The sequence below is a fragment of the Lindgomyces ingoldianus genome (assembly GCF_010093535.1).
Source record: "Lindgomyces ingoldianus strain ATCC 200398 unplaced genomic scaffold BDR25scaffold_4, whole genome shotgun sequence".
NCBI classification, from domain to species: domain Eukaryota; kingdom Fungi; phylum Ascomycota; class Dothideomycetes; order Pleosporales; family Lindgomycetaceae; genus Lindgomyces; species Lindgomyces ingoldianus.
This window is the reverse complement of record NW_022985165.1, coordinates 2,308,761-2,328,289: the sequence shown is the minus strand read 5'-3', so window position 1 is coordinate 2,328,289 and position 19,529 is coordinate 2,308,761. Positions and strand designations below refer to the sequence as shown.

The 19,529-nt window shown below is 49.9% G+C and overlaps 6 protein-coding genes across 6 annotated transcripts; 3 read left to right on the top strand and 3 right to left on the bottom strand.

The window, feature by feature from the left end:
- Positions 1 to 136: 136 nt before the first annotated feature.
- Positions 137 to 911, bottom strand: BDR25DRAFT_310508 (uncharacterized protein; the record flags this gene model as incomplete). The annotated part of the gene is made up of 5 exons (XM_033691157.1): positions 137 to 171; positions 241 to 570; positions 643 to 688; positions 737 to 814; positions 870 to 911. The coding sequence occupies 5 exons, from the start codon at positions 909 to 911 to the stop codon at positions 137 to 139; spliced, it is 531 nt and encodes a 176-aa protein (XP_033552966.1).
- Positions 912 to 1,931: 1,020 nt separating this feature from the next.
- Positions 1,932 to 5,739, bottom strand: BDR25DRAFT_310507 (uncharacterized protein; the record flags this gene model as incomplete). The annotated part of the gene is made up of 6 exons (XM_033691156.1): positions 1,932 to 2,062; positions 2,213 to 2,225; positions 2,291 to 2,357; positions 2,481 to 2,544; positions 2,709 to 3,176; positions 3,216 to 5,739. The coding sequence occupies 6 exons, from the start codon at positions 5,737 to 5,739 to the stop codon at positions 1,932 to 1,934; spliced, it is 3,267 nt and encodes a 1,088-aa protein (XP_033552965.1).
- A 499-nt stretch (positions 5,740 to 6,238) lies between these two features.
- Positions 6,239 to 10,357, top strand: BDR25DRAFT_300914 (uncharacterized protein). Its single transcript, XM_033689469.1, has 3 exons — positions 6,239 to 6,732; positions 6,804 to 6,947; positions 7,066 to 10,357. Exons 1-3 carry the CDS (start codon positions 6,675 to 6,677, stop codon positions 9,990 to 9,992), a joined length of 3,129 nt encoding a protein of 1,042 aa, XP_033552964.1. The 5' UTR covers positions 6,239 to 6,674; the 3' UTR covers positions 9,993 to 10,357.
- A 2,053-nt stretch (positions 10,358 to 12,410) lies between these two features.
- On the bottom strand, positions 12,411 to 13,896 carry BDR25DRAFT_379809 (uncharacterized protein; the record flags this gene model as incomplete). Its single annotated transcript, XM_033697639.1, has 2 exons — positions 12,411 to 12,851; positions 12,904 to 13,896. 2 exons carry the CDS (start codon positions 13,894 to 13,896, stop codon positions 12,453 to 12,455), a joined length of 1,392 nt encoding a protein of 463 aa, XP_033552963.1. The 3' UTR covers positions 12,411 to 12,452.
- A 2,367-nt stretch (positions 13,897 to 16,263) lies between these two features.
- On the top strand, positions 16,264 to 16,779 carry BDR25DRAFT_350419 (uncharacterized protein; the record flags this gene model as incomplete). Its single annotated transcript, XM_033694695.1, has 4 exons — positions 16,264 to 16,328; positions 16,391 to 16,555; positions 16,600 to 16,684; positions 16,744 to 16,779. 4 exons carry the CDS (start codon positions 16,264 to 16,266, stop codon positions 16,777 to 16,779), a joined length of 351 nt encoding a protein of 116 aa, XP_033552962.1.
- Positions 16,780 to 16,851: 72 nt separating this feature from the next.
- BDR25DRAFT_379806 (uncharacterized protein) lies at positions 16,852 to 18,804 on the top strand (the record flags this gene model as incomplete). The annotated part of the gene is made up of 1 exon (XM_033697638.1): positions 16,852 to 18,804. The coding sequence occupies one exon, from the start codon at positions 16,852 to 16,854 to the stop codon at positions 18,802 to 18,804; it is 1,953 nt and encodes a 650-aa protein (XP_033552961.1).
- Between the last annotated feature and the right edge of the window lie 725 nt (positions 18,805 to 19,529).

Here is a 19,529-nt window from a genome sequence, read left to right as displayed (position 1 = left end):
TCCTTTCATAAATCGACATGATCTAACACTTCCTTGCTGATCCTCCAAGTGTCTTCCAGATGCATCATGAGAGTAAGAGTGAACGAGCGGTATATGAGTGATAGGGCGCTGCATCGAAACTTCAACTATGCTCACATTATGGTTTGTTATACCATATGTATTCCATAGACCCTGCAAGATTACATGCGTTAGCGGTGAAGAAGCTGGGCACAGAAAAACTAAGCATGAAACATTACTTACCATCAGACTTGTACAACACACGATAATATTTTCCGTGTGACTGACTCCAAATCCAGTCAGTGGACGAGCCTCCACTAGTGACGGCAGTCTGTTCTCCTGTTGTCCGATGACCGGTTGTCTGACGTTCACCTGAATAGCTATCATGGTCACGAGAATATGCGGTGCTCGAATCATTCGCTCGGGTCTCATTTTGGGTTGACTGGGACGAAGGTGTGTGGATCGAAGCCTGGGAATATGTACCTAAGGTAGGTTGATGGCTGTAGGAAGATGGCGCGTTCGTGGTATCGTATTCGGTGGATGAAGAGTGTGCGACCCTTCCTCGAGGATAATCTTCAAATGGATTAGTCAAAGATTGGTGAAGGAGAAATAACCACAGAGTTAGGGGTAAAGTCTGGAACTTACTCAGAGTTTGAAGATCCTGTGAGCCTTGCCTTTCATCTGGTGGTGGCTACTGAGTATGTTAGCATTGAATCGAGTTCATCATGCCTATACGCACCGCTGCAGGACCTGGTTTTATTTCTCCCCCAAGCCCTATTTCTCCTCTGCCTTTAGCTTCCGACTCACCGTAGTTAGACTACTTGAGGTGTTAGCCACTACTGTCACCAACAGTGAACGGTGTAAGTACGTACAGTGGGCTGGTCTCTTCGACCTTGTTTCCTTGATTGTAACATCAATGCAGTTTTGGGTAAGTCTGAAAGATTCAGCCCGGTGGAAAGAGGTACGAGGGTTCTGCCGCAGCGAAAAGTGCATTCTTGGGCATATGCCCAATGTCTGGCAAGCGCAAGCTGACGAAAACAGCGCCGCAGGCCCTCGTACAATAGCGGGGGTGTGGAAACCAGTAATCGACGAGCTGGAAAGCTGTACGAACATAAGGCAACTTTGACGAGACAAATGCCTAACCTCTCAGGGCTTCAAGAGCCAATTAATAATTTCCTTTTTACAGTCGGGCAGCAACCTGGAAGATGGGCCCCGTTGATCCGAGACGATAAGAGCTCACAGGGCGGGCTCTCACGATATTGATTGTTGTCACGCTGACCGCACTGGTTGCCTTCTTCTGCCTGGTTCTGCAGCCTCAGACGTGGTCACGGTCCGCGCCCGAAACGCTGGGTTAGTGCGGAGAACTGTTAGCTGGCTGAAAAGAAAGCATGGGAAAGTCATTCGATAAACCAATGGCGGGGTAACAGCAATGTGATGCACGTCATGGCTTGTTGCACAGGGCTGAGCATAGTGGTACCCCAATGCACCCGAGGCATCATATTCAGCAACAGGACATTAGGGTCGCACCGGAACATATGTAGAGCCGCATTTATGAATCGAAACGGGGCTTTTCGTTGTATTGGCCCTAGCCATAGCCTTGTTTTCGGAATGTCTGCCCCATGCAATGAGCTTAGTACCGACCATTGGCAGCAGACAGTGCGTATTGGATGCCAGATATCCCAGACGACAGTGCCAAGATAAACAATCACCTCAGCCTTGGAGTCGACTCGGCTGTGCGGGATTTCTGTCAATCTAGAATTGACCACGTCTTTGGGAGGCATTTTTTTAAGGCGGAAGGTAGAGATGCTCAAGCACTAACAAGGTACTGTAAGAAGCCTCGTTGAAGTCAGCACACCTTCTAAAGCAGGACTCAAACACAGACCTAGTTTTCCGACCTGCCCGGCAAAAATCTCAGACATGGTAGTCAAATCTCTCTAAATATTCAGACCTTGACGCATCGCCAACGAGCCTAGGTTGAGCCCCATCGACATTCGACCCTCGTTAAATCTCTGAGACGGACCGAAATGACGTGGATCTCCCATGGGCTCCTGTTGACTAGCCCCGACTAATTGGTGCAGCAATCAAGTCAAAGTCTCCGATGGAATCACCACGGAAGGATGCAAGTGTGCGGAATTCTTCATATTAGGGACATTCCTGCTGTAGCGAGCAGCTAGGTTCCAAGTAAGCTAGTATGCCCGCTTGTACTTTTACTTACACATGCCGAACTTCTGTAATTATGTCAGTCCTAGTATTCCTGTCGCCACTAATTTCCTATGATCCCGAGCTCACATACTTCCAAAAATAAAGATCCATTGATTTCAGGAGAATCGACCCCCGAACCTAGCGCCCACGACGAACCCCTAGGGTATTGTGTAGATGCTTATATATGAGAGAAAATGATGGGGGTATAGTTTAGCTGGACTTGTAACTGTACCCATAAAGCTCATCATCCGAAACGCCAAAAAAGGATATATATAACTGACTTTGATGAAGGGGATCTGTCGATAAAGTAGAGGGAATTTAACCCCATCAGAAGTACAAAGTGAGCTACCGGCATGGAGTGCGTCAATAGGAATAATCATAGAGAAGACCTTAGTCATCAAGGTCAATGACCATTGCATTGGCGAGGAGCTGATTTGTGTTGCTTGAAGATGTGGTCTTTGGGCAAAGGATTTCGGTATCTTTGCTCGGGCTCGTTCGACCCGCCATACTATCACAAGCATATGCCTTAGGCTTCCAATTACCATCCTTGTCGACGATAATGGTTCGAGTTTTCAGCAGCCCTTGTTGTTCCAGTCGAGCCCGTACATCTTGGAGAAAGCCATCCGTAATGAGAAACTGTGGTCGAGCATCAGCACTGCATATGGGGCACTTCCACTGGTCCACGTCCGAAGCATCGCCTTTCCTTCTTCGTGTCTGAAGGAAGGTTTGGAGGTCGAAACAATCGTAATGCAGACATGACTTTCCGCGGACGGGGATATTGCAAATCGCGGACGCGCTAAAAGGATCAAAGAGGCTAATTTTGAGATTGTTTTCCACAATAGCAATCTCGTCATCCTCGTCTATTCCTGACAGCCTCCTTTTGATAGTCTCAATTATGGACGCGGCAGGGACGTGATTTTTGATGAGGCAGTCTTGCTTTATGCTGTCGTGTGAAGTCACTCCAACAATCTCAATCGCTAGGAGGTAATTGCAATAAGATTTGTCCTTAGACTCACGTAATACTGCAATTTCGAGCGTATTCTCACCCTCTGTGATGAACGAACTGATATCTATAGGTAAATCTTTGCCGTAGTGGAGTTTCTTCCGAGGATGGAGGGGGATCCCATTGAATGTAAAGTATGTATAAGGTATCCACGAAGTGTCTGCGATTGCCCATGCGTGTTCATCTGGGAGGTCCGTTGCAGTCCACTTAACGCAGCGGAGACGAAATATTTGAGTATTCAGGTTGATTACCCTGGAAGCTGGTTCGCCAAGTAAGCCAGGCACATCTGCCGGAAGAGTTCGGAGCTCCTCGCTAGAAATACGTAGAATCCATTGCTCGATCCTGTCCCCAGCGGCTGCAAGCCGTGCTGGACGCTTAGCGAACCCCTTTACGTATTGATATAGATTCAGATCTTTTAGCTGCGATCGAAGCAAAGGGCTGCGGAGATGAGCTAGGTGGAGGGCGGAACGGTCCGGCCTTGGTTGGACGGGCTGTGGCTGTGTCACGCCCCTGTTGGGTAGAAGAGGACGGTTCCGTTGAGGACCTGGTTGAGCTAGATGAGGCGCCATATGAGGGGGGGTATGGCCATGGATACGAGGTCTTCCGCGACGGGCTTGGAAGGGCGTTTGGGAGAGAGGGGGTGAGAGTTGGGCGGCCGTTTGTGCTCCATGATTGCTCGGCAATGCCACGCGATTTCCGTGCGACACGAGCTGGTTTCGCAGGTTCAAAGTGGAACCATGATCGATTGGCACTGACGGCCGAAGGGTGGGTGAATGGGTATTCTGAGGATGTCCTCGTGACGGATGGTGAGGTTGTACATGAGATTGGTGAGGCAAGTCCGACCCCTGAAAGCGGAATGTGCTAGCATAAAGCTCACCCACCTGTCTGAGCTGCACGCCCCATTGCTGGTGCTCTAAGGCTCGTTCCTGGTTTTCGTAGTCCGATGGCGCATTCCTTGGTCGATTATCTCGTTGGCGAAGGAAGTCGGTTTGATTCTTGTGAAGCAAAGCAATTGCTCGCCCCTCCAGCTGCGCGAACGTCCGAGACCGCGGCCCATTATATGACCAGATGCGCCGGAGGATTGCCGTGAAAACAATCTTTTGGAAAATGATCGAAACGATACCTAGATCATGGACTAGCTCTCCAGCAAGTGGAGGGTATTTCCTTTGTTGGCATGCTAAACTTAGGTTGTCGTAGTTGGTTGAACAGGTGATAAAGTGGAATAACGTTCGTTGTTCTTGTTCATATCTACGGGGCCAATTGCGCTTTATCCGGGGGGCCGGCAAAGGAAAGTTCGCAAAAAAGAAGAGTACTGGCGACGACAGTTTTTCATTGCCATCTAGAACGTCGCGCATCAGTTTGATTGCTTGGCCAAGATTTGGATGACCATGAATGGCTTGCGGTAGGCATTGAGGCTCTGTATTGAGGAGGCAGTAAGACTGGTGGAGTGTAAGGTAAGCCCAATCCTGCTTGTCTATGGCAGCTCTTAGAACATCCAGTCGTCCTTTATCCCGTGGGTGCGCTGGAGAGTCTCTGTACGTAGACAGAAAGCTTTCGAACGCATCTAGACAATGTTCCCAGCTGAGGTACTCAGAAGGTATTGAGTGCGACACCAGGAGTGGTGATTGAACCTGCGGAGCAGAGGTATGATTTCCGGAAGGCAGTGCGGACGGATGCTGGGCAAACCCACGGGACAAAGCCCGTGGAGGACCAAAGGCGCCTTGTATCTGTGGAGGAGCCGCGCTTACTGAGGGAGATTGAGGACGACTATGCATGCCTCGATCGAGTTGCTGAGTTCCAGTCTCATTTCCAGCTCCATCGTCTGCTAGTGGATCACGTGCCTGAGCTTGGCTTGCCACGTTTATAGGCAATTGTTCGAGGAAATCCAGGTTGGAGATGTGGCCCCGATTTGACTGGCCGCTCTCGAGACGTCTGAGCTTGTTTGCTTCGGCGACGTTCATCTCTATCGGCCTTTTGGGTGAACCTGCAGCTTCTCGGAGCCTTTCCATAAACTGAATCTCGAGTCTCATTTCACCAGGAGAACCAACTGGGCTGTCCGGAGCAGTGGCATCTCTGCCATCTCCGCCTCTGAGCCTTGATACTAATATATTCTCATTGATAGCGGCAAGCGTCGGGATCGAATCATTATTCGTCTCTTCACTTGGGGCAGGGGAGGGAAGTACAACGTTCGGTGAAGGTAAGGGAGAGCGGTGGCTCTGATGTGAGAAGACGTTGGCCAACTGTGGCGAAGTGGAATTGGAGGGGGGGTGTCTGTCTGGAGGCGACTCAACCGTAGGGCTGGCGGGGACAGAGGGTACTTGAGGAGGTTGTAGCAGCCGCTCGGTCCGCGACTTTGTGGGCTGCGGCTTGCGTTTGACAACGGGAGGGAGCACATTCACGTTAGGCGTATTCGTACTTGAAGTCATCCACGGCTTTTGCTTTCCAAGGTTTCCCAGCGCAGCATTCAGCGCATGTTGCTGGGAGGCAAGGTCGGCGGCGGAGACATGGTGCGCCGGGGCGCGACGACCAGCCGTCATATTCCCCTCGATGAGGACAGCAGGGACACAGGATGGCAGCGGGAACAGATGTTTGGCTGCGAGATGAGCCCTTCGACCAGTAACCACAATCGCAATGGATGCGGGGAGATCATTATGGGTCTGGAGAGGGGTTGCAGCCTGCTCTTATTTGTAGAGCACAAGGGAAACGACCATAACACTGGCGCGTGCTATGTGGGGTGAAGAGTGAATGCTCTGGTCCGGATAGAGAAGAAGGTAGCAGCGACCGAGGGGTGATAGGGTACAGCAGGAGAGAGCAGGATCATGGGAGATGGCGTCGTGAAGGATGAACAAAGCGTGAGCGGTGAATGGGCCGCTAAGCCGGAATCGGCTCGCGTAGACGCCTTGATCACGGGACTTGCTTCAGCTTTCCACAGGGAGGAGTTCAAGGCTGGCAGGGCTGATGAGGGTTGGGGTCGGGGCGGTGCAGTCGTCTGAGACTCTGAATGTGGTGCGTTTCCCTAGTCGTGGTACTATATTCGCTGTGGCGGCTATTCAGATATCCGGCCTGTGAAGGAGAGAAATGGCCGCTGGCGTTTCTCGCCTGTGATCAATAGGAGATGTTGGCCAAGTGGCTGCCAACCCCAATCTGTTCTCGACCTCTCCAACCAAGAACCGAACGCCACGATACACGCACCGACGAGCCTCTGTGCTCTGTAACAATTCGCTCGCCGTCTGTCCCCGTCGCTCGCAGCCTCGGACCGCAGCCTGCGTGGAGGTGCTGCGTCGTCTCCGAACCCCAGTCAGGGCCGTTGTCTCCTCCACTCCACTGGCAGCGCCACGTCTGAGGGCTGCAGGGCCAACCTTCCGCAACTGCATGATGAACTTTCACGCTGTGCGAAGGTGGTAGTCGCCAACAACACATCGACTACCTTTTGCGCCGCCTCCCCTCGCTCTTCCTCCGCCAGACTGACACCATGGCCACCAGAAGCCAGCCCGAGCACTCGCAACCCGGCGACATGCTCATTGTTGTGCGTAAGTGCACCATCCAGGGTTCCGCATGAGATGCACTCGCGGGATGAGATGAGGCTGACATTCCGCTGCAGACGAATTCCAAGCCCGAAGTCCGGATGAGCTGAGTCTGGCGCGAGGTGACCGTATCGAACTTATTGAGCGCGACGACGATTTCGGCGATGGCTGGTTTTTGGGCAGAAACACCCAGAACGGGGACAACGGGCTCTTTCCTGAAGGTATGGATTCCTCTTGCCTTGGTACTCTAGAGTCGAAGCCAATAGGACCGGGGCTGTTGCACTCGTCTATTAGCTCCTCTTTGGTTTTTCCGTCCTTCAAGTCTAACTTCAACTCTAGTCTACACGCGACCTGCTCCAAAACCGACCATCACCGCACCCGCTCATCACCGTGCGACTTCACAACCGTCTGTAGGAGCCACGACACTCCACGATGGTGCCCCAGCCCCAGCCGTTGAACCTGGCACTGCCATCTCCGATTCTCACGTCTCCGATTCCCATGCCACTCAGTCCTTGACTACAACGGACCAGCCCCTTCCTCAGCCGGCGGCGCTGGAACCAGCAGCCGAAATGGAGCCTCATACAACAACGCCTCTGCACATCTCGAGCCCAAACGTGGCCGCCCAGATGGGTTCTTCGAACCGGACGTCTCTCCCTGTCGCCACGCGGAGTATCAGCATAGCATTCGGTGGAGACCCGGGCAGCATAGGGAGCCCGGTGATGAATGAGACGCTGAGCGTTATTGACGAGCATATTACCGATATGAGCACGCCCCGGCATAGCATCGCGGGGAAGGATCTGAGAGCAAATGATTCAGGGAGCGAGTACAGCAGTCACCATCGCCTCTCGTACATAAATGGCCAAGAGACAGAGGAAGAGGAGCAAAACTTACACACTGAAGAGGAAGTCATAATATGGACACCCGCACAAGTCGCGGAATATCTAGAGGACGTCGGCGTGGAAAAGAAGCATTGCGACATCTTCAAAGAGCAGGAGATCTCTGGGGAGGTTCTTCTTGGCATGGATCAAGCAACCATCTTCCTCAAGGAGTTCGAGTTGGGGCCTGTGGGCCCGCGGCTTCGGACGTGGTTAAAAATAAAAGCATTGCAGCAGGAGGTCAAGACTCTGAAGGATGCTTCGAAGGGCATACCCCACTTCGATGCCCCCGATGAGCCGATAGCAGAGCCCGTTAGAAATCGAGCTACATCCATGGGCGCCGTCCTCCCGAGGATTCCGAGCTTAAGAGAAGCGCAAGGCGCGAAGGGCGGCTCAATGAGACAACCCCTTCCACGTGCACACTCCACAGCCGGCCACTCTCCGTCCCCTATTCAAGAAGCTACTTCACCACTTGCACATACCACGCCATCCTCCCCTCAGCCAGGGACGCCCACTCGTCCTTCTGCTGCATCTGTTCGAAGTCTAAACCACAACAGACACTCGTCCATCGATTTTTCCGTAAATCCACCTACCCCAAGCTCAATTGGAACAGGAAAGTCGCAAGTCACCACTCAAGCCCCAGCACCACCTTCCCACAAGAAGATGCCATCATTTGACCGCAACTGGTCGATGGGCTCGCCACAGAAACCTGCTCAGGACTTAAGGAGGCCATCCTCATCAAACCACATGCACTCAGCCAGCGCAGACGGGGCTGCATATGACACATCTGGGGTGAACCGTGATCTTGGCATGAGTATTGTGAGTGCCGCCGACCTGGATCGGGGTTACTTCTCTGGCGGGGAGGTGGACAACCGGAAAGGTAGGAATGTTCTTCGAAAGAAGGAGAGCCCCAACCATTCCCGCAACCCCAGCTATAGCACTGAAGCTGGACGACGAGCTGCCTACAATCGACGTCATAGTAGAGTCGGGAGTTCGGATTCGGTAGCTGAATCAGTTAGCCCGATCTCTCCGGCCGCAAAGGCGTACTACGGTGCCAATATCAAAAGCCATCGTAGTTCGAGTGCGTTTGATTTCGTTCGGCCGCTGAAGCCTATGAACGATAGGTCCCCTACGGTAACTAAGCTTGAGTACGGAGATTCCCCGAGTATTGATGCAATCGCGAATTCTCCTGCCCTTCCTGGCAGTGAAACGTCCTCACAAGGACGAGCGTCACCTTCACCCGCCGTCCAAAGTCACTCCCACTCCTTCTTTAGTAAGAAGTCAAGAGGCGCCGGTCTCCGTGCAATTTCAGACGCAATCACTGGAAGCGAGAAGGCGCATGCAAGCGCGGCAGACATTAATACATCGCCCATCAAGGAGTCCCCAATGCAATCACCCACACGCACCGGCTCCAGTACACCATCTGGCACCTCCATCTCCAAGAGCTTCGATCTCGAAAATCCAGAAATTAACAAGCGACTCACTGGTGGCTCAAGCTCAACAGCAGGAACTAGTCGGAAGAAGTCTAAGAAGCACGGCACTAGCGCCTATCTTCGAGGTCGTGAGGCGATTACCCCTCAGCAAGCCATGGTAGGCTGTGATTACAGTGGATGGATGAAGAAGAAATCCTCAAGCCTCATGACAACGTGGAAGACCCGGCTATTCGTCCTCCGCGGGCGGCGTTTGTCCTACTTTTACACCGAATTTGATACAGAGGAAAAAGGACTCATCGACATATCGTCGCATCGCGTACTCCCGGCCAATAACGAGAGAATAACTGGGCTGCACGCCACGATAACTCGAGCCTCTTCGTCTCCGTCATCACCCCAGAACGCAACTATCCCAACAGCTGCGTCAACCGATAGCGCAAATGCTATAGAGGAGGATATGTCGGGAATGTTCATTTTTAAACTCGTTCCACCAAGAGCTGGGCTTCAAAAAGGTGTCCAATTTACCAAGCCTCTTGTTCACTATTTCGCAGTGGACAATATCCAACTAGGTCGTTTGTGGATGGCTGCACTTATGAAAGCTACAATCGACAGGGATGACTCGTTGCCTACAAGTACGACGTACCAGCAGAAGACCATCACTCTTCAAAAAGCACAAGCCATGCGACAGCGACCGCCCGCCCTCATGGACGATGATGATGAGGAGAAGATGTCAGACGATATTGAGAGCAAAAAGAGCAAAAAGTCGAAAGAGAGCATGCAAGAGAGCGTGATCCATGAAGAGGACGAGAAAAAAGGCCTCGCAATTTCGGGCCTTGACGATGCCAAAGCTCTCTTAGATTATGCTGAGACCGGAGAGACTCGGAAGCCACCCACAATCGAGGTCAAGAAGAAGGAGAGCACTGCTCATTTAAACAGGGAGCAGAGTGAAGTAACCGCATGAAGTTCACGGTTTTTTATTCTCTCGCTCGGACTTTTGAGCATTCACCCGGCGAACCTGTGCTTGCATACGCGAGATACTACTTTTTTCCTTAATTCTTTACACAATTTAATCCATTCATTGGGGAAGGAAAGGCGTTCATTTTGGATACTAATCATACGATTGTACTATATCACACATCGTAACCTTGGCTGAGATTTGGCGCCTGATGAGGAACTTGAGCAAGGTCATGGTGTTGGTCGCATTTCCTTCATGATTTTGAACGTTGATGAAAGGTGGATATAGATGACTTTGGAATGGGAAATACCTTACCGCTCTAATACTGGCATTGGCTAGTTATCGTTCTTGTAATTTTACGTATATCAGCGCTTCCCTCTTCATCAATTCAAACATCCCTTAGGTGTCTTCACCAGTACGATCGTCCGATGCCGCTGCCTTCGGAGATATTGTGCGATGAAGAGAATGGATCGTGTAACAAGAGCGAATTATACATTTCTCATTCCCATCTGGCATACGGCTACTACCGATCCCTCGACACAGTATTCGCAGTCTTAAGGCAAGCTGTTCGAGACTCGAACATATCTTTTCTCACCCTGGTTGTTAGCTTATCCCTAGTTGAAGAATCAATCCGGGTAATTGCGTCTTCCCTCCTTGCGTATCTATGCCTGCCTCATTACCCGTGGACAAATCTAGAGCATTGCCTCTCGCCCTCGCCGTCTTCGCTGTCGTTAGTTACACCACTTACTACAGGCTATCCAGCCCTCCACTACCTCCACAACCACCTCTCCCTTCCAGAGCTTACACTGTGGGCAAAAGCGGAGGCGAAAGCGCTAAGATTTTTATGAAGCACTGAGAGCTCATAGGCTAGGCACATGTCGAGCATTGTAAGTAATTAGAAAAAGAGTCCGTTCGCCGAACGAGCATTTCCCGAAGGTGCAACTCAGAGCCTAGGGGTTAGCTTTTTCAATTACCCCTATACGGGAGATAAACTTTCGAGTCACACAGTCCGAACAAGAAAAGGATAGAGTTCCCTATCAAAGAATATAAATAGAAGCAATGCAAGTGCGCAATGGGTCTCCAATGTTCCAAATATTATCGGCAAGCAAACTCGTTGGATGCAGTGTCAGCTACCGAAAATGAGTTTCGTTGATTGATAACGTGTTGAAGTTGTTCATTCTCCCGACACGTCAGAGTCTACCAAGCACGATTACGGTAAGGACTCTCTGCATTCCTCTTTGAGTTATTCATTCGGAGCTCACTTCATAATTTCTCGCCACCTTTAAAAGGTGGTCCACAGAATCCGGCTTAGAATCTTACCTGACGTGAGCTCAACCTTAATAGCCTGGCCCCCATCCCACGCAGAGCACGAAATAGCCAATATGGCTGTTTCTCCACCGCGCTCGTTACCCCGACGGATGAAGACCACTTTCATCTGCACAGTCTCTATCTTGAATTCCGAATCCCTCCATGCATCCGCACCACCACGAAGGCTATAATCTCCACCCTTCTTCTTATCCTCATCGTCTTCTTAAACAAACTCAAATGCGTGATTCATGAAATATGGCCCTTGTGGGAGTACTCAAAGCGGATACATCGGTGGCGGGGCTTCTCTTTCCAGCAAGGAGAACGTGGTAATCGAAATTAGCGGTGGCCCTGGACAGGAAAAGGATAAGTGTGAGGTGTATTCGGAATTGAATGATGACAGTGGAACTTACAACCAAGACACAATGTCCCCAAATTCATGAGTCAGGGTGCTGAAGACGAAGGACTGCTTGTTGGGGTAGAGAGAGAAAGGACAGAATTTGACTAGGCAGTTATGGTCGGGCTTTATCCTTCGAAAGTCAAGAATCCTGATGACACTAGGGTGAGTGAGTGAAAGCACTAAGCCTTAAGTTCTTTGAAAGCTAAGGAGTGTGAGAAGCAGACTAGTGACTGTTGGGGGTGGGCAGCTAGAGCTATCACTATGAGGATGGAAATTGGTCCTTTTAGTAGGAGTAGGATGTAGAGTGTCAGTTTCTCTAGCATCTCTTATTACTTAGAAGGCGCACTGCATTTGGATTAGGCTTTCGTTTAACCTTTCCTTCGAAATTGGGGAGGGTTGATGAAAGAATAAGTTGCACCCAGATTAGGCTTAGTTTGACAACCACCTTTTGGTAACTGGATTGAGAAGTCATGTTGGTGGCTTCCCTCTATCCAGTATTCAATTTTAACCTTAAGTTGTCTTCTTGCAGCGATCTCAAGCTCTTAGAATATGATGCATTCGGAACTGTGAAAGCTCTTGGACGTTCTTGAATTCGAGATTTACCTCTATTTACATATTCCTCCTAAGCGAGCGTGGCGCTCCCGCGCATGCAAGTGATCTTGGGTATCTTTTTTCTAACATTGGAAGTTTCGCACGCTTGAGCGCTCAAAATCTCTTCCCCTCAGACGCTAGTCCCATCCGTTTGCTCCTGTTGCAATTCGTCACCGCTTTACCACGATCGAACCCTCTTGCGGGCTGAACCAATCCCTCACCCCACACTGACTCTCTAGCTTAAGGAATAAATCATCGACTCTGTCAGTCATCCATCCCGCTTTGACTTTTGAGTCGGGCTTCGCATAACCCAATCGAAAAGCCGACGAGATCGCGCACCGTCCTTCATGGTAGGAAAATTGCACGCATTTCCTCTTGCTCTCGCAGACGTCTCTGCAATGGTTAAAGGACTTCCATGCGGCGCGTGCAACGGGATCCGAGTGTTTATCTTGGTCGTGGCCGTTATATTCTTCATCTGCCGACATATTATCCCACTGAGATAGTGCGGCTCTAATCTGCGGACGCACGTATTCCATGAAGATATCCCGGTGTCGTAGAAGTACGTTGTGCTATTATGGTTAGCGGTGGATATTAATAAGTGGGAGGGAGCAGTCAACGAACCCTCATGAACCAATTCTGCTCGAAAGTCCAGAGATCTTCGATTTCGGACGGCGACACGTGGTGGTATGTCACTGCGGGATAGCACCATGCGAGGCGATCAAGTTTTGATGTCGATGGGTCCATGGTTGCGGGTGAGTCACCTTGGAGGTGCGGGTATGCGCGGTGCAGAGGCACTTTGATGTCTTCGAGGACTTTACCCAGAGCGCAATCGCCGACCCAATGGGTCGCAGTGAATTCCTCGTAGTCTTGGATGCGGACGGAGCGATGCTCTGAGACTTTGCGCATTGCGGGGTTCGATAGAATGAAGCCTGCACCGCCATAGCCGAATTGTACGTCATTGATGTAGAGATGCTTGCCGATATAATAATGTTTTCGGGCGTCAAAGTTGCTAAGGTACTCGAGAATGTTGTTCCAGACAAGATACGTGTCGGCCTCGATGAAAACATACCATTTCGCCCTTGGCATCTTTCGATATGCGTGGTCGATCATTGGGAGGAATTTCCACTTATCCAGCTTCCATCCATCGTTCTCAATATTGAGATAGTCCCCTTTCGAAGATCCGGATTGTGCAGTAATGACTTTCTGGTTTTCCAATCCCTTCCGTCCATATTTTTGAAGATGATGATAAAGCTTGAAGTCCTCGTGCTTCCCCCTCACAGCCTCGCTGACCCCATCCAGCACGTCATGCACAGCATGTCCCTCAATCGCTTCATCCAGGTCAGAAAACACGACAAAATTTGGGACACACCGCAGCGTGGTTCGAAAATGAACCGGCACTTTTTCGCGCGACTCGGTCGCGCCTGTTCGGAGAACTACTAAGACATCATCGGCCAGATCCGACTGTGGGCAAAAGATGGAGGGATGAGAGGCGGCCGCCGGATTGGCGTAACGCAAAAAGAAGGATGGCGAGGATGTGTGTGTGAAGACATTGATGATGGATACACTGAAGATAGCACTGAAAATGAGGCGGCAAAGGAAGGTACGCCTAGCCATGTTTCCACGCTAGCAAGCTCCTGTCCCTGAGAATTTAAACCTGACGATGAGAGCTAATTGAATTAAGAAGGTCGTAGGTGGAGATGCTGTGTTGCTCCTTCAGAAAAGACTGACAAAGTCATAAGAATTCTCACCATCGAAGCCCGAGAGGCATGAACGACGGACACTGACTGCGGCGAAGCTGCTCGTGACTGTTTTGCGGACAATAAAAGCCTGACCGACTCCGAGACCAGCGCGCAAGGCAAAGGGAGGGACAAACGCAGGGTTTTTCAAGTCCGACAAACGGGACGACGATCGTCATCTATGGTCAGACACGTTGACACATTTCCCGAGGCAGACGAACGCGCACGACGATCAATGCCATGACGTTTGATGGACGGTGTCCACTCAGTTCACTGGCATGTGTGGCACGGGGGAAGTCAGCAAAGGAAATGTGATGTTACCTAAGGCGCAGCAGGCCCGAAACGTTCGCACATGCTCACTGCTAAAGATGACAGCGAGAGATGGGAGGGCGGCGATTTCACGCGTCGTGTATCGAGGGTTGGAGCTGTTGGTGTTTTGGCCAGTGCCGGCTATTTTAAACTTCCGAAGCCACAAACTGGGGAACGATGGGCTCAGACGGCGTGGACTACCCTACCGGACCTTAGCACAGCGACGTCACAGGGGTTCAGCAAAACGCTGGGCTTCCCAATGCGACCGGAGATCTTTTGGGACCAATAATCGTCGCTACTATCCCTCAACCCCATCCTTTTGAACGGTATTGCTAAAAGCACAGCGGCGCTGGCTTGTGGCGCCCGCGACTCCTTCGCTCACTGGAAGTATCACGTAACCTAAAGCCTAGCATGTCCTATTTCAAGTGCTAGTTCGCTGGGTCCTTCGCTATAGGGCGTCCGTCATCTATTTCTAAATGAAGCCCCAACCTCGTACGGACTTCGCTAGAGTTTCAGTACCTGTCTCTCGACGCCTATTTGTCCTCCTCCTAAACAGACAATAGCATCTTCCTCGGAGTTAGTCTGTGTGGAACATGAATTCGCCGTCCTTCCGTACGCCTACATCCGATCTGTACTATGCTATGCGAATAGGTCTCTCTATACGTCTCTCTCATATGTCTCCCTTTCCGACTATTTCTCTCCTGATCTTCCCCAGCCTTGTGTATATCCTTGTCTCCAAAACGGACTTTTATTCCCAGAGTTCACCAGGCTCCTCGTTCTTCGCCCGCATGTAGGCATATTTCTGGGAGTCAATTCTGGTTTTTTAATTTACCAGGTTGCCCTTTGAGGATGAGGTTCGCCGTCATAAAGTTCATTCTTAGAGTTCTATCGCTGACTACTATCTTCAACACCATAGGAAATCCTAAATAATCATAACTGCAGCTTGAGGCTCTCTTCAATACACAAACATTGCCAGCCGCAGGAACGGCGCACGTCCCATTGCTGCCGGAGACTACACCGCCTCCATTAAACAATATGCATAACCCACATAGTCTCTCCGAATCTCTAAGCAGGATTTCGTAATTTTATCGTTAGTCGTTGTATCTATACCTAGAATTCTGGGCATGGGCATGGGCATGGGCATGGGGCGACTAGCGCCACAGCCGGGATCTTCCTAGTCTTGACCATGTGTTTAAATCAGGTATATCACTTGGCAAGAGTTGCTCAGTTCTATATCGGGGATTTAGTATGTGCTGCCAAGCAGCTTCCGCATAGGTTGAGGCCGCCAGGTCATGCACCAAGCCCATTACGGAGGGGTAGAACAGCTAACGAGAATGAAGCGCAGGTTAGTGAGATTATGTTCCAGGGTTTGAGAAATCCTTTAGAGGTTGATGGACAAGAAAACGAGAACATTCAACAGGTAGATGATGGAGCTCAGTGCACACTCACCACCGATTGCTAGAGTGCTATGGTACGACCAATATGAAGGGGCCCAATAGTTTAAAATGAGCAATCCTACGTTTAGCTGCTCGCCAGTGTAGTTGACCAAATCAGAATTCACTTAACCCTAACGCGAATATTGGCTCTAACTGTGTTCACTTATGCTTCTCCAAGACATAGGACGGAACATGAAAAGTGGTTTAGGACAGAAATCAGCACCATCTAAACAATCCTCCTTTCTCTGACAACAGCCTTAACAGATCAACCCAGCCTGTTGATTTTTTGCTGAAGGTACAAATACAATGCTATTAATAGGGATTTGGAGCGCTCCTTACCCATTATGGACAGTTTACGACCTCGGATTTCGGACCTGGATGCTGAACAGAATCGAGCAGATCATACAAAACCTTCAACAATCTAAAGGATACCTCGCTGCCCATTCGGAGACACTCTGCATGTTCATTCCGCTAACGAATTCTGACGGTTCTAAACATTAATGGTTTTCCAATCTCATACTTATTCAACAATCCACGGCTTGGCCCTCTCTAAATGTTGTCTAACGTCCACAGATTGAGTAACAAATCTCCCCTTTATCCAGCTCAACCTGCCAATTAATAGACAAGAATATCCCCTCTCGCATACCAACCAAAGATTGTACCCTTAGTTCGTGGCCATACTTGGAGTCGGCATGCGACTGAGTTGTGGCAAATCTCCACCACTTCACTTCACGTGGATCTACTCCAGCATATCACGGCTCTCGCATTCGCTTTGAGTCTCTTTCTTCTCATGTGATAGTGTTGTCTGCGGAGTGAGTGCTGACTTTGAAACACAGCTTACATGACGCATACGGCAAGCTATACCTAAACAGGCATTGGGAACGACCTGGCTTCTGCTGTCCGACCATTCGGGGCTTGTTGGTCTAGCATCGATTGCTAAGTTAATTTGATATATGTTCTTCCATACGCCTCTCCGTCAGAAATATCTCATTCAGCATTCTCTCACTTTCGTCTAAGCCCCCACTCTAAGAAGACAATACGCTATACTACAACGTAAAGAAAATACTTAAAGGGAAAGATTTCTTCGCATGCAAGAACAACAGTCTGAGGTCACTCCCTTCCAGAACTCACGAGTACGTCAAGCAGAACAGCTCCCGAATACGCAAATGAGCAATCCGGCCTACCATGGACTCTCACAAAACATTCAAAGGGAAGAAGGCCTGTCGCCAGGCCTCGAGGACACCGACGCCGCAACCCCCGCAATCTCAAAATCAACCCACAATCGAGCATTATCCCGACCATGGAGACCGAAACATCATGTCCCATGGTTACCCTTCCTTGCACTGTTTGGGGCCCTCGCTTCTATCGCAGCAGCTGGGGTTGTACTATCTGTATCTCACCGTCACCCAATCAAAGTTTGGCCAGAGGAAATAACGCCCTCTGTCTGCCTCGCCATAATTGCCGCGGTTGGCGGGGTATGCATCGATTACGCGATGAGAGAAGGGGCCACGCTGGCATGGTGGATTCGGTCACTGAGACCGGCTACCCTCCAAGAGATTCATCGTCAGTGGGCAGTTGGAGACAGTCTCTACTACGCACTCACTATGTTCTCTTGGCCACTCAACGTGGTCGCTGTAGCTCGAATTGTCGTTGCAATGTGTGTCATTTACGGCACCATACTCCAGAGATCAACAACTACGGGTACTTGGGAATCGGTTACGGAGGGGAATTTGACTCTACAAATGGCCACAGAAACAACTGTCAACTTCAGCACAACTGCCAGCAACATCTCGCAATCTGACTCCTTCCGAGCTGTTAATGTTCTATCTCCATGGTTCGTTGATGTTCTCAAAGACCATATCGCTAACCGTCCCATTGAAGGGTACGTCCAGAATTGTAATGGGACGTGTATTGGCACCATCCAAGGCTTCGGCCTGAACGGAAGTTGTTCAGCCATACGATCCGAGCATCAAGACTGGGCCCAGAAATTCTACAATGAAAATCGAACCGACGCGACGCTCTTCAACGTTAGCTTCCCAATTCTCGATGAACCCAAAATCGCTGGCCCTATTGGAACAAATTTCGATCCTGAAGACTATCCCCAACTCATATTCAATATCTCGTTCTGGTCCCCAGACGCTCCAACATATGGTAACCATTCCGGGGTTGGAACCTCGCCAGATGGCAATTACACCTTTTGCCCAGGAGTGATCAAATCACTATCATGTTCCTATTTTATCGACGTCGTTGAATTCCCGGTTACCATCAACCGGACAATTATATCTCTCAACAGCAAAGGACCCTTTAAACTATCTAACCACGTCAGAAAGATGAATCGTGAGAACTGGCTTGAATTAGCTGGCTTTCAGGTAGCAGCGCGAAATCTCTTCTCTTCTTCTGCTGAGATCACCTCCCCAAGCATCACCAGCATCACTAGCACTCTAACAAAACAGTATCCTGTTCAGATTGTAGTTTGGGATTTGAATGCTATTGGATCTCTTGCATCCGAACATTACATACCGCCGTCCACTATCAATCAAGTTTCCGACTATCCTAATACATGCTCTCTCGGCTACTCCGATCCGACTGAACAAATCCTTGTATCGTTAGCGAACCTCATTTTCAGGGCCTCAGTCGCGGGCGGGCGGGCACAACCCAGGCTAACGAACTACAACCAGGAGATCCCGGTTCAACAGAGGAACACTGAAATCGTCTTCATATCCCATTACGAGTTCTTTGTTGCAGCTGCAACTATTATGTTTTTCGGAATCCTATCTGCGAGCTTGACATACTATGGCTGGTGGAAGCTTGGGCGAATGGTGAGCTTGAGTCCGCTAGAAATCGCAAAGGCAATCCCGGACGAGTTGCTGAGAGGCGATGGAACAAGCAATGCGGAAATAGTTCAGTTGTTAAAAGTTGTTGGGAATAGGCAGTTGCGATATGGGGAGGTATTCGGGGCCGACGACTCTTCCATACGAGTGTTACGATTTGGACATCCAAACAATGTGATAACACCGAGGCCTGGAGATCTATTTGACTGAGAAGAGAGATACAGTTACATATATTGTGACTGCATAAGGTAGCCTTTTGCTTCATCCCTTCGGGTTGCATTAACCTTTTGCATTTTCCTGAGTGGTTGGATTTTAATATTGTGGAGCGTTTAGTGAGTGCATTTAATATGCAATCCATAATCCCTACGACCACCCTCAAGCGTCAAATCATCTCACACCTATTCCTTCTGTGCTCCTTCTCTTCACTAATTCTATTCGCATCCCCAAATAGAATCTTTCCCCAAGTCCCCTTTCTAATCTCCCTACCCTTCCAGTTGAACAAGCCAACACCAACACAGAAGAGGAATAAGCAACAGAGAACATTGCATAAACAATATACGGTACCTTCGCCGTACTTGACGCAATCCACACGGGAGTGTAGAACGGAGGACGGTACGCCATAAAGATCATGCAAAACCGGAAGACGATGGCGGCCTCAGCGGTGAAGGGCATAGGCATTCGGATTTGGGTGACGATGGTGCCAAGAGAAAATGACAGATGAGAAGAAGCCGAAATAAGTCATTAAGGAGCCTAGCATCTGTTATCATTGAGATTGCTTCGCTGGTAACGCTACTGCTTTCTATGAGGCTGAACTTTGAAAGAACAATCTCTGTTTCGGCTTCATGAGTAGTCGTACTTATTAACATGAGCACCCACAAGAGATTGTTTTTATAGAGCAGCGAGGATTGCAGAGAGAAGTGTGTGTTTGCTTATTT

What these genes read in the sequence shown, in the direction of transcription:
- BDR25DRAFT_300914 (XM_033689469.1), top strand. Translation starts at nt 6,675, where the DNA reads ATGGCCACCAGAAGCCAGCCCGAGCACTCGCAACCCGGCGACATGCTC. An exon ending in CGACATGCTCATTGTTGTGC is followed by an intron (nt 6,733 to 6,803) that starts GTAAGTGCACCA and finishes ATTCCGCTGCAG; the next exon opens with ACGAATTCCAAGCCCGAAGT. An exon ending in CAACGGGCTCTTTCCTGAAG is followed by an intron (nt 6,948 to 7,065) that starts GTATGGATTCCT and finishes CTTCAACTCTAG; the next exon opens with TCTACACGCGACCTGCTCCA.